General features: G+C 41.6%; 1 protein-coding gene across 1 annotated transcript in view; it reads right to left on the reverse strand.

The window, feature by feature from the left end:
- Nucleotides 1-13,548, reverse strand: part of efcc1 (EF-hand and coiled-coil domain containing 1) — a 24,206-nt gene continuing 10,658 nt past the window's right edge. The window contains exons 4-9 of the mRNA XM_037783558.1: nucleotides 7,495-7,652; nucleotides 6,111-6,246; nucleotides 4,906-5,062; nucleotides 2,239-2,397; nucleotides 573-642; nucleotides 1-405 (exon numbers count right to left, since the gene is read on the reverse strand). Of these exons, the coding sequence (XP_037639486.1) occupies nucleotides 272-405; nucleotides 573-642; nucleotides 2,239-2,397; nucleotides 4,906-5,062; nucleotides 6,111-6,246; nucleotides 7,495-7,652 (814 nt within the window). The 3' untranslated portion in view covers nucleotides 1-271. The remainder of the gene's footprint in view (nucleotides 406-572; nucleotides 643-2,238; nucleotides 2,398-4,905; nucleotides 5,063-6,110; nucleotides 6,247-7,494; nucleotides 7,653-13,548) is intronic.

The following is a 13,548-nucleotide window of genomic DNA, read 5'->3' on the forward strand; positions in this document are numbered from 1 at the left end:
ACTATAAACTGTGTTACCTTCATCACAATGATCACATGTTTTGCAGCTCCAGACAGACATTTTTGTTTTTCTTTGCCTAAAATGTCTCTTTTGATAGTAAAGGTTGCTGACCCCTGGTCTAGACTAATATCCCTGTATAGATAATAGGGTCTGAGGAGTATGTAAGCTACAATATAATACACTATACACATTTTTTTGACCACTGTTGAGCTTTCAGTGTTCTCTAGAAATGCTGTAGGAGCATCGCTGGCCCAGCAGGAGGCAGTCTGGATTAGCAGGAGATGATGAGGGCGTTCAGAGACTGCTGACTCTGTGTTCGCTCCAGAGGTCCACCGGTCGACAGAATCTCACAGGCAGCCAGTTCATGATAGAGCGCGTTGAGCACCTCCAGAATGTGGGCTTTCCCTGTGCAAAAAAAACACAACATATGTGACCGCCGAGGGGAATCACGTTACACACGACCCCGGCGAGAATTTAATTTAATTCCCCGCCCCCGAGTAACTGTAAATTTTCATTATCACATTTCACAGGACTCGTATTGATTTTATTGGGCGTGTGTGAGCTCCACTAACCGTGTTGCGGGTCGCTGCAGGACCCCAAAGTGCTGAGCAAGATTTTCCCGAGAGACCTCCGCGAGACGTTCTGAAACAAGAGAGAGAGCTATTCTCAGATGACTCCCAGGCAATTAACAGGCACTTTAACGGCAGTCGGAGTCTTGTAACCTCAGAGGCTCTCACACATGTTCAGCAACTGAAATTAATTTGCTCTCACATCTATAATCAATCCCAGAGTCGGGGTCAGGTCACAGAAGAATGGACAAAAATGCATGTTATTCCTAAGACAGTTAAGACATCTGTTGGCTGATTCAACAGGTCAAAGAGGACTTTTAATGTCCATATGGAGGTTTGTCCTTGAACAATGCTCGTGAATACTTTCAATTTGCGTTTCTTTCTGATGTCTGACTGGAAAATTAATTCCAGTGCAGCGTGCAACCCAACAAAATGATTGCTTTGAGTTTCAGTAAAGAGTTTTAGTTCACATGATGGCCTAACGGCTGTTTACAGGACTTTTTTCACTGTGCTAAAAATCAAAACAACATGTCTGGGATTTAAAATGGTAAAAACATGTTGAACATGAACACAAAGCCTTGGTTATTAGTAGCTTAGTCCCCAAAGTACTACTATCAGAATCAATGCTTGAAGTGGGCCGGTACTCTTACTACATTTTACTCTTTGGCGTACCGTGACTTTTTCTTGCGTACCGGCACTTCTCACAAACTGCTGGTTCTCCTCTCTGCCCTCTCCACATCAGGTTCTCTGGGAGATTCATAACAGAGCAGCACCAGCGTATTTCCACCACACCACATAAGACGTACGAACATACAAACTATATGGAGATCGTCTGGACGAGCCGACGGCATGCCACGGGGGAGGAGGGTGAGAACCAGGGTGCTGTAATTTATCAATACAATGTTCACGTCCTTTTTGTGAAATAATTTTGAACTGAAAAAAAATTAACTAAAATTGAACTGTTCATCATAACATGTTTTTTTATTTGTTAACAAATATAATTAATTAAACATTAGTTAAAAGTTTTCTGAATTTGCTCTTTTAGGAGAAACATTTCCAGAAGGATTAAATGTTCAGACGAAGGCTGTGATATGTGTAAATAAGAAAATAATCATTTAACTAGTAATAATAACGGTCCAAAATGATGTAAAATTGCATAGTTTTAAGTCAAAAACCTTAACATTTTCTTGGGGGAGGACCTTCAGACTCAATATCTCCTGGTATCTTTTATTCACTGTAGAAATTGAGAATGTGTTTCTGTATAATATGTCGGAGCATCCTGACTGGGACACTGCTCCTAAATCCTGAATGATACCCGACTGTAAACTACGAATAACCCAGGAAAGCTATTAAAACTAAACAGTCCACCTTAACCCTATGGTGTTCCAGTGTGAATATTATTGGAGTATTATAGGCCTACTACAGAAGATGCATAGCCCAAGTATTGTAATAAAATAGCAATAAAACCACAGCTGATTATGACACAGTATAACATGCTTAAAGAAATAATGAATAAATAGGAATAAGATACCGGCCGATACACACAGCAACATGTGAATAAGAGAGTACTGGCACTTGTGTTTTTCAACTTCAAGCATTGATATCAGCATTGACCTCTTTAGACTGAACAGTGCAGTTACCCCGTATGTATACTATAACTGTGACTAACCAGGTCTCTGAGCTGCTGGAGGAGCTGCAGGATGTCCACTAGTTTCTCCTCCACCAGCGACAGACGAACCCTCTCGGTCTCCAGCATCTGCAGCTCCATCTGAAGCAGCTCCGTCTCCTCGGCCTTCTGCTGCAGCTCCTGCACCAGAGAGTCCTTCATCTGGAAGACACAACACATCACACACACACACCTGTTACCTCCTGCTGCCAGGCCTACGTAGGGTCAGATCTCCTATTGTGGTTCATCTTACGTTAGTTTATAAAAGTCTCAATTATCAGAAAGAACACGACTATCTTGAAATGAATTAATCTAATGTACTGAACAAAATGAATTAAGACAAAGTACAATAATGTTTGATTGAAACAGCTTTTCACTTAAAAGATGCAAGAGATATCTACTGAAATGAGCATGCCAACCTGCTAGCCCCGGCCCGTCCTGTCTTGTAATACCGGTTGTACCTCGAGAGGCGATAGTGAGTCTATGTAGCATCCAGTCTGCCCTCAGTCCAACATGAGAGGACCAAGAAGCAGAGCGGCCCCTGAGGGCTCATCAATCACGTTGAAGCTACAGGGTAGTCCGTGGACATTTTGATAGTTTGTTTATTGCCACCAGGAGACTACTTCGCAGGAGATAAACGTGCGGCAGTTCCAGAAAGAAAATGACTTAAAATAGTTGCACATAAATTTTCATTGGATGAAATATAGGATTAAAGGAACAGTTGAACTGGAGAAGTTTCTGATGGTTGCAATCTTCAACCATCACCGCTAGATGCCGCCAAATCTTACACACTGCACCTTTAATTGACTAATCGTTTCAACTCGAAGCTGAACAGCTAATGCGTAAACTTCCATGAACTAGCTAGAGGCTGACTCACTACTGTGTTTTATCATTCGTATAAAAATATTTAAATCACATTCGTAAACAGAAAAATTAGAGCTGTCAAAGTAATACGATAATAACACGTTAACGCAAATTTGTTTTAACGCCACTAATTTCTTTAATGCATTAATGCAACTTGCAATATTTAATTAACCTCTTAAAAAAACTCCGAGGTTGTATCGGCTCAGTTTTAAAGATAGAGTGAAGATACTGGCATCATATGAAACTAAAAAACCTGATGAATCCATCGGTACCAACCATGTCAGACTAACTGGTCATGAAGGAGGTTAAATAACGCTCCAAACTTACGCTAAATTTAGGCGAGGAAAAGCTGTCATGTCCATGTTCAAAGGGGTCCCTTGACCTCTGACCTCCAGATCAGTGAATGTAAATGGGTTCTATGGGTACCCACGAGTCTCCCCTTTACAGACATGCCCACTTTATGATAATCACATGCAGTTTGGGGGCAAGTCATAGTCAAGTCAGCACACTGACACACTGACAGCTGTTGTTGCCTGTTGGGCATGTTATGATTGGAGCATATTGTTTTATGCTAAATGCAGTACCTGTGAGGGTTTCTGGATAATATCTGTCATTGTTTTGTGTTGTTAATTGATTTACAATAATAAATATATACATACATTTGCATAAAGCAGTATATTTGTCCACTCCCATGTTGATAAGAGTATTAAATACTTGACTAATCTCCCTTTAAGGTACATTTTGAACAGATAAAAGAAAATGTGTAATTAATTTGAAATTAACTATAAACATTCATGCAATCAATCATGATTAAATATTTTAATTGATGACAACCCTAATAAAAATACATTTTAAAGGATTACGCTGACGTTATTCAATCTTTTTCTCATCACCAAATCTGATGAAATCCCATGAACACATCTGTTTCTCAATACTTCCCTCCACATCTGTGGCAGTCGGTTTTTAGTGAGATCAGTTCATCGTTGATTTTTTTTTTCATGGGATTTGTTGACAATAAGAAACATATTGAATATTGTCAGTCTTATCCTGTAAGAAGAAACACCAGATTTATTCTGAGGCTCTTAGGCTGTACATAATTGACCACCTTCTAGAGCAGCTGGATATGTCAGCCTAGTAAATGTAACATTATTGCCGCCTGCTAAACATCTTAATACAATATAAATATACCCAACGTAAGTGTGTGTCAAACGTTGAGGGTTAGAGTCCCTGCAGTGCACCTTTACGTCAGAGCGTACTGAAGGACAGAGGTCTCACCCCACACATCCTGCACATAAACAAAGCCTCACAGTCAGGACTTTGTTTAGTTTGAACTTTTCCTCTCTGAGCGCCGAGACGTTCTGGGAACACATTACGTCACGGTTCCCCCTCTGCAACGTCTTCCTGTGTTGTGAAAATACTACTCGACTGTAACAAGAGAGCTTTAATTTATGATATTCCTATGTGTCATGCGGGACGGGACGAGAAAGGGGGGAGTGTTTCTGTGGTCAACTCCAGTGAGAAACAGCTGCAAACACACACCCACACCCAGACATACACACTGAGGGAGGCTCTGGTGTTGCTGCTGGTGGTTTGGTTAGGTGGAAGCTGCAGGATCAGGCCACTAGCTGTGGTTTCGCCTTTGAAGACTTTCATAACAAGCGTCACCAGTCTTCTCTAATCTAGTTTAACACCGTACACACAGCCACAAAATGACTGAGGATGTAAAAGCGAGGCAGAACATTGTCCAGAGAGCATCCTGTAGTAGTAGCCCACCCTGGTGTGATGGAGGTCAGTGGTGGTTTGTACCTGGTCCATGTCGATCTCTGCCCGGCTCTCCTTCAGCTCCAGCTGCTTGTGCAGCCTGGTCACCCTCTCCAGGAGCTCCAGCACAGCGCCGCAGCTCTCCTCGCTCCTCGAGCTCCCGTAGTTAGACATCAGCTTCTTGAACGCCTTGTCGTCGCACCTGATCGACAACCAGAAGACAGACAAGTCTGTCAGGCTCAGAGGCTCAATGTATATTGTATCATATCATATTATATTATATCATATTATACTGTATTATATATTACATTATATTGTATTATATGATATGATATGATATGATATATGATATGATATTATAGCATATCATATCATATTATATGATATGATATGATATGATATTATAACGTATCATACAATATTATAGCATATCATATTATATTATTTGATATTATATGATATGATATTGTATTATATTATATTATATTAAATTATATTATATGATATGATATGATATGATATTATAACGTATCATATAATATTATAGCATATCATATTATATTATTTGATATTATATGATATGATATTGTATTATATTATATTATATTAAATTATATTATATCATATTATATTACATCATATGGTATTATATTATATTATATCATATTATATTATATCATATTATATTATATTATATTATATGATATGATATTGTATTATATTATATTATATTAAATTATATTATATCATATTATATTACATCATATCGTATTATATTATATTATATCATATTATATTATATTATATTATATTATATTATATTATATTATATTATATTATATTATATCATATTATATTATATTATATCATATTATATTATATCATATTATATATTTTAGGTTTTAAAGCTAGAGAGAAGGTACTGGCATCATATGAAACGAGAAAAAATGTAACGCTGATCTTTAAATTATGCGGTGCTCCATTGGCAAATGGCTATCCTATCACAGACAGCACACACCGTCCACCGTGAAATAGTAAGCTATGCCAGCAGCTTGCTGTAAACTGGTGCCCTGCTTTAAGATATAGTCAGTATTAGGGCTGTCCTTGACCAAAGAGATTCTTCTTGGAAATAAGCCATTCAGTATGAAAAAAAGCATTAAAAAAAACTACCAATTAAGACAAAAAGGACTGATTAGACGACTAATTGACTACGAGGGGGCAGCCCTAGTGATGATATGGATGTACGGTACCTTTCCCCACAGCAGGACAGCCTCGCTAAGATCCTCTTCACCTCGTCCACCTGCCTCTGCTGATCTTCGGTCCACTTATCATCTTCCTCGTCAGACGCTGCCTGGCCTTCCACCGAACGAAACAGCTGCTCCTCCACTAGACGCCACAACACACCATCATTATCATCATTATACCATAGAGGGAGGTAGACAGAGGTGTAGGGAAGAAAAGGCTTGAGACTAGAGATGAAACATTTAGTCAATTAATCAATTAGACAATCAACAGAAAATTAATCTGCAACTATTTTGAGGACTGATTAATCGTTCTTGTTTATTATGAATGATTATGATGATTATGAAAATAATTATTAGTTGCAGCCACAGACTGTATGTAAGAAGTGGACGTAGTCACCATGACGTCACCCATATGTTTATGAACTGCCGTTTTGAAGCCTCGATTTCGGCATTTTGGCCGTCGCCATCTTGGGTTTTTTTGCAACCAGAAGTGACACGAGATGGTGGAGCTAATGGTGCCTTCAAAAAGGGGTCGTGTTTACCGTGTTCACGAGGAGAGTCCATATGAACGCCCTCCTCTCGTGGTATTCACGACCTCTGAAGTGTAAAGTTTCTGAAAGCTCCGAGTTGTGACGTGTTTGTTGACGTTGTCACAAATGGCGGAGGCCACTGAAGTACATTTTTCGGTGCATAATGAGTTAATATATTGTACATTTTAGTCGTATATTGTTTTTCGTCATAATTTTATAATATGTCTGAGGAAAATGTTGATATTCCCAACGTCTTTCCTCTGTCATTATGTCTTTGCATTTCCTGCATTATGTTACCCGCGTGCTAAATTGTTAGCCTCTGTGGCTTCTAGATGCTGACAGTTATGTTAATTAATATTGCCGTTGCTTGGCAGCGGTGTTCTTCACAACTTAACCACTTAGACTCCAAGCATATCGTGTTCACGACCTCCCATGTTGTAAACACGAGTTTCATTTGAAGGCACCGTAAGTACAGCTTTACTGCTTTATGGTCTATCTGACTCTAAATGGGACCATAATTTACTAAATGAACATCATGCTGTATTGAAGAAGACTTGAAACTAGAGATTGAGACCATAAACTCATGTTTACAATGTTTACTGAGGTAATAAATCAGGAGAGAAGTAGGCTCATTTTCTCATAGACTTCTATACAATCAGACTTCTTTTCGCCCCCTGCTGGCCGTTAGAAAGAATGCAGGTTTAAGGCACTTCAGCATCGGCTTCACTTTTCAGCCCTACTAGATTATATGTAAATATATGATGCATTGTGAATAGTGACATTGCTTCTTAAACTAAATACTCTTTATCAACAGAAACTGTCGACTGCTCAGTAGTGAGACGTTGAGAAACACGTCTTACTCTTATCCGGCGTCGTCACAGCTCGCCCTGTCGGAGAACATCGGTCATGTTGGGAGTCCGAGCAACATCTCTGGCTCGGCCTGCTGCTGCCGACGCTCAGCTGCTGCTGCTGCTCTGCCCTGGTGCTGCCTGGGAGTTGTAGTTTAGACACCTCCGACCTGAAAGAGAGCACTGTACGTTTAATATAGCTGTCTGACTGCATGTTCTCATACATGACACCCCATCTGTGCCGCCGCGTACGTCTCTCTGGCACTGATCGAGGGGGCTAAAACTGCTCTTCAAATTTGCACAGATGAGAAAAGTTCGGTCCAAAACCAATTGCCGGCATCAAAGTGAACATATCAAGTAACACAAGGCAGCGTGTATTAAGCCACATCTACAACCGCCACGATAATTTTATAGAGGCCTGTGATGTTGTACGCCAAATCTGGGCGGGGTAATTGAAGCCAGACGTTGTATCTTTAAGGCATTTTTACAGTAAAGTGGGTCAATGGTAGAACGGCGCTGTTACTGTGCAGGAGTTCGCTTCAAGATGTGAGGTAAAAAGCACACAAGCTGACACAGAATGAGTGCACAGAGAGAGTTTTGAGCAGTTTTCTAAGCTCTGCTACATGCCTTTTCACGGGCAGATAAAAAGTCATGTAACACTTTTATTCTATACGTCGTGTTTTCCCCTCGTGTCGAAGACAAATTCAAACATTTGTCACTGAAAAAAACGACTGCAGTTTGCTCGGATCAATCTTCTGTAATGGTTTGAATTTTCTAGGTTTCTTCTGCCGTCTGCTCTTTGTGTTGGGGGGAAATCCGATAGGGGGCCTTCGTAAATCACAGAATAAGTGTTTCCAGATGATGATGTCTTGCCGAGAAAAAAAAAAAAAAAGAGAAAAAATCTCAAAAAGGTTTTCAACAGCCTGAAAAAAAAAAAAAAAAGTCACAGAGCACTCATGCTTATATCCTGTTGGCACGAGGAAGACTATATGCTGTAACAACAACATTACACTCTGCATATGTGTACTACTTTTGGGTTTCTTTGTGCAGAAGTGGGGAGTGACTTCACTGAAGGTCAATAATTGCAGCATGATCTCAGGCAATCAATCAGTGAGAGTCATGTTTAAGTTAGCGGGGGCCGCTGGGTGGAGGAAAAGAAGGAGTTAGTTCACCGGCAGCTGCTGTCGGACCAACATGGAGCTGGTGCACCGACGTGAACGCACACAAAACTTCTATAGTTGCTATGGAGACGCTCAGACTCTGGAATGAAGTGGTGGAGGGCTTTTTCAAATGCCGGCTTTGGTGTGACTAATTGCAGTTTAATTGACAGCGGTCGGAGGGAGGCTGCAGCCTGTGAATACTGTAGCAAGGCCACATGCTTCTGGCTCGGGCCTTCGACACGCAAAGAGGTTAAAACAGTCAAAACCGAGTATATGTCTGGACCGTGTACGGTCAGTCTGTGAATTTGTGGCTAAATGTGGTGGTTAAATCCAGCGGTATACGTGTCCACCAGGTCCGGCGAGGACACTAGGGGACGTGCTGCTCGAACCGATGAAAGAATGTATATCGCCAACAAGTGAAAGTCAATTGTTCGTTCCATTGCAACGTCAGCGCCCAGCAGCAGAGCTACGCTTCCGCCATTTTGGACTGAAAGCGACAACCGGACGCCAGTAAAACGTCCACTTAAAGCTTCAGTAGGCAGTATATATATTTGGCATCATTGGGCAAAACTTCCATAATAACCTTTCAGAATATTGTAATTCAAGTGTTCTGAGAGAAAACTAGACTTCTGCTCCTCCTCATGGCTCTGTTTTCAGACCTTAAAACATCTAGCCCGTGACGGGAGACTTTGACCAATCACAGGTCATTTCAGAGAGAGAACGTTCCTATTGGCTGTGCTCCGGTCATGTGACTAGAACTCGGCGTTCCTTAAACAGATATCTACATGTCATAAATTTTCTCATTTCACAGCTAAACCGTGCACTACAAGATGATTCTGAGAACATGTGAGGAGAGAAATAGGCATTAACGTAACAGAATATTGATTCATATTTGATCAGCGCTGTCTAGTTTGACCGTTTGGTCGGAGTTCAGAGTGATTGACAGCCGGCTCTCATAGACGGCAGCTGGACAGCAGACCTCAGATCAGCTCTTACTGCTTGTTTTCCTCCGGTCTGTGAAATCTTGCAGATGCCGTTAGGAGCACCGGAGGACACCGGAGGACAGAGAGGCACATGATTTTTTTCAGGTTATCTGTTTCATGTCCTACTGTCATGACCGTTTTATAAAAATAACTTTTTTTTTTAAATCATATTTGCTCCAATCTCGCTTACTGATGCTTTAAAAAGTGCCGTAAAAAAGTAAAACTAAATTATTTCTATTCTATTGTCGTATTCTACCGAAATGGCCTGTGATGAACAATAATATATTATAAATATAATAAGTGATATCAGTCCAAAATGGACTGATATGAAGCGGCTATTTGCTTCTATACCTTCTGACACTACTGGCCGAACTGGTCTAAACAATCCACCAAAATCCACTGTGTCGCGCTGGACGTGGCCTCATTTGGATAACGACTGCCCCGACTTTTCATTTTGAAAGAGAAACGGCCAATGAGGAAACTCACAACACTCGGCCGACCAATCGTGTACCTTCATCACTCAGTCAGAGACAGACTTTTGCGTTTGTAGGGCTGGCGCTCTGCGGTCCAGCCAGAAATGTCTTTGAGTCTTGAGAGACTGAAAACACCGTCAGTTTTGAAGCTCCCAGCTGTCACGTGGAAACTAGCTCTAATTTGTTTTCGACTGTGCTTGAGACCTCGACTGTTTCCCCATCACATGGTTTGACAGTGATGATGATGATGATGAGGTATTTTGGCGGTTGTTTGTGCTGACGTGGGAATTCCAACTGGATGAACACCGACACCTGAGAGTCGTCCAGACAGACGTCCTGGATGGAGGTCGGCAGACACAGACAACATTTGATCAGTGTTTCATTAGACAGACATCGCAGCTCTCGCCAACGTACCAAATGCAAAAGCAGCATGGGCGGGTTTGACCTGCCAAAAGGAAAATATCTACTTATTTACTTATTTTTACAGAGACACAGAGAGAGAGAAATACACTGCAGACTTCAAAGTGTAATATGAGTGTAAACCTGTAGTCTTTTTATTAGGGCTGACAAAGTTAACGTGGTGTTAGCGCAAATTAGTTTTAACGCAATAATTTCTTTAACGCATTAACACAACTTGCGATTTTTAGGTTGTAGCGGGCTCAGTTTTAAAGTAAGAGTGAAGATACTGGCATCATATGAAACTAGAAAAACTAATGCTACGTGTCCACGGGATCCATCCTTTCCACGTTTCCCATTCATTGTCTATGAAAGCAGCCGTGCAGCAATGCATTCTGGTAGCGTGGCGGCGCGATTTGAGAGACGAAGCGTCACGACGGCCGTTCCTCATTTAGCATAAAGTTGAGGTCCAGGTTACTTTATGCAAATCGACGCGACATTTGCTCTTTGGCCCTCACTGTATTAGACTTATATACTATATACTTAGACTATAAACTGTGTTACCTTCATCACAATGATCACATGTTTTGTGGCTACAGACAGATTTTTTTGTTGTTCTTTGCCTAAAATGTCTCTTTTGATAGTAAAGGTTGCTGACCCCTGAACTAGCTCGACATTTAAGCTCTTGACAGAGAAAATGCACTCGCGGTACAGTTAAATATCCGTGGTAGTCTGTATCGGCATTACTACATCCCTCGAGGCACACACACACACAGGAGTAAAAGTCTACATGAAGAGCTCTATTGTGCGACGTCAGGGTGTTTCTAATTAATAGGATCCTGTATTCTGCCCTATTAGCAGAAGACTAAAGCTGTTCTCTTGTCCTGTGTGGGGGGGGGAGGTAATCCAGCTGTTTGCTGTTAGAGCCAGGACACCCAGAGTCCTCCCTGTGTTTATCACAGTGTGGCGCTGAAGTGAACTTTCCATCAACACACCCCCCACCTCCAGCACCATCACCATCACCGTCCCCCCTCCTCCTCCTCCTCCTCCACTCCCTGCAGAGCAGTTTCCTCTTTCAGGTGTCATCGGTCAACGACGGTCTCTGCAGAGGTTAACAACGAGGGCACGCCGTGTACCTGAGCTTGAACTTGAAGCTCGGTGCTCGTTGGCGCTCTGCGGCGTGACAGAGACGGGGGTCGTGTTTACATAGCTGACGGTTATTAATCAAGTCATCCTGGTTTCACACCCGCACAATGAGGTGGTTACTGGGATACAAATAAAAGCAGCTTCTGGGATGTGATTATTATTTAGCAACTAGCTGTAGACTTCATCCAAAAACCAATGGCTGTAACATTTACAGAGCTTTCCTTAGAGAGCAAAGAAAACCCCCAAAGTCAAACAAACCAGGGTATGAAAAGTTAAGTATACAGAGAGAGAACCATGTTGTACTAGCTTGTCGTGAAAATAACGCTCCAAACTTGTGCTAAATTTTGGTATGGCCATTTTCAAAGGGGTCCCTTGACCTCTGACCTCAAGATATGTGAATGGAAATGGGTTCTATGTGTACAAGTTTACAGATATGCCCACTTTATGATAATCACATAATCCTTATAATAAAGATAAAGCAGCTTTCAGGTGTCGTCGGTCAACGACAGTCTCTGCAGGGGTTAAAAAACAAGGGCACGCCGTGTACCTGAGCTTGAACTTGAAGCTTGTTGGTGCTCGTTGGCGCTCTGTGGCTTGACAGAGACGGGGTCAGGGGTCATGTTTACAGAGCTGACGGTTATTAATCAAGTCGTCCTGGTTTCACACCCGCACAATGAGGTGGTTACTGGGATACAAATAAAAGCAGCTTCTGGGATGTGATTATTATTTAGCAACTAGCTGTAGACTTAATCCAAAAACTAATGGCTGTAACATTTACAGAGCTTTCCTTAGAGAGAAAAGAAAACACCCAAAGTCAAACAAAGTTAAAATTTAAGTATACAGAGAGAGAACCATGTCATACTAGCTTGTCGTGAATATAACGCTCCAAATTTGTGCTAAATTTTGGCATGTCCATTTTCAAAAGGGGTCCTTTGACCTCTGACCTCCAGATCAGTGAATGTAAATGGGTTCTCTGGGTACCCACGAGTCTCCCCTTTACAGACATGCCCACTTTATGATAATCACATAATCTTAATAATAAAGATAAAGCAGCTTGTCGTCGGTCAACGACAGTCTCTGCAGGGGTTAAAAACGAGGGCACACCGCGTACCTGAGCTTGAACTTGAAGCTTGGCGTGACAGAGACGGGGTCAGGGGTCATGTTTACATAGCTGACAGTTATTAATCAAGTCGTCCTGGGTCACACCCGCACAATGAGGCGGTTTCTGGGATACAAAATAAAAGGAAGCTTCTGGGATGTGATTATTATTATTTAGCAACTAGCTGAAGACTTAATCCAAAAACCAATGGCTGTAACATTTACAGAGCTTTCATTAGAGAGCAAAGAAAACACCCAAAGTCAACAAACGAGGGTAATTTAAAGTAGAGGGGAAGTATACAGGGAGAGCAGTCCAACAAGGGTGGGTGGCATAAGTTTATAAGATATTTGGTGTGTGATGTATTTCTGCTGATGTCAGCATACCTTCCAAACCAGAGAGAGGGAGAGCAGGGCAGTGGTTCAATGTGAAAATGAGCCCAACTTCTTGGCAGTGTGTTTTTTTTCTTTTTTGAAAGCTGTTCAAGAACAACAGCGAGGCAGCAGAATGCCACGGGACCCAGACATCCCTCGAGTGTGTCCTTTCCACATTATTTAAAGGGTAGGAATGCCGTGGCAGCACCTGCTCCACACAATGCTGCAGCTCTCTTGTGCGGAAGGCAGATAAATGGTCTGCTATAGACCCTCCTCTCTTCTTCTCCGCTCTCAGGCGCCATGCAGAGAGCATGAAAAGGCTGGGAGATTATGCCTCCCCCCTTCAGAGGGCCAGGGGTTAGAGAGGCACGCTGAGAAGAAGTCTGCAGGCGTGCCGATAAAATGGAAAGTGAGTTTTAAACTTGCACACTTAGGGGC

This window comes from Sebastes umbrosus, chromosome 1, assembly GCF_015220745.1.
Source record: "Sebastes umbrosus isolate fSebUmb1 chromosome 1, fSebUmb1.pri, whole genome shotgun sequence".
In the NCBI taxonomy this organism is placed as follows: Eukaryota; Metazoa; Chordata; class Actinopteri; order Perciformes; family Sebastidae; genus Sebastes; species Sebastes umbrosus.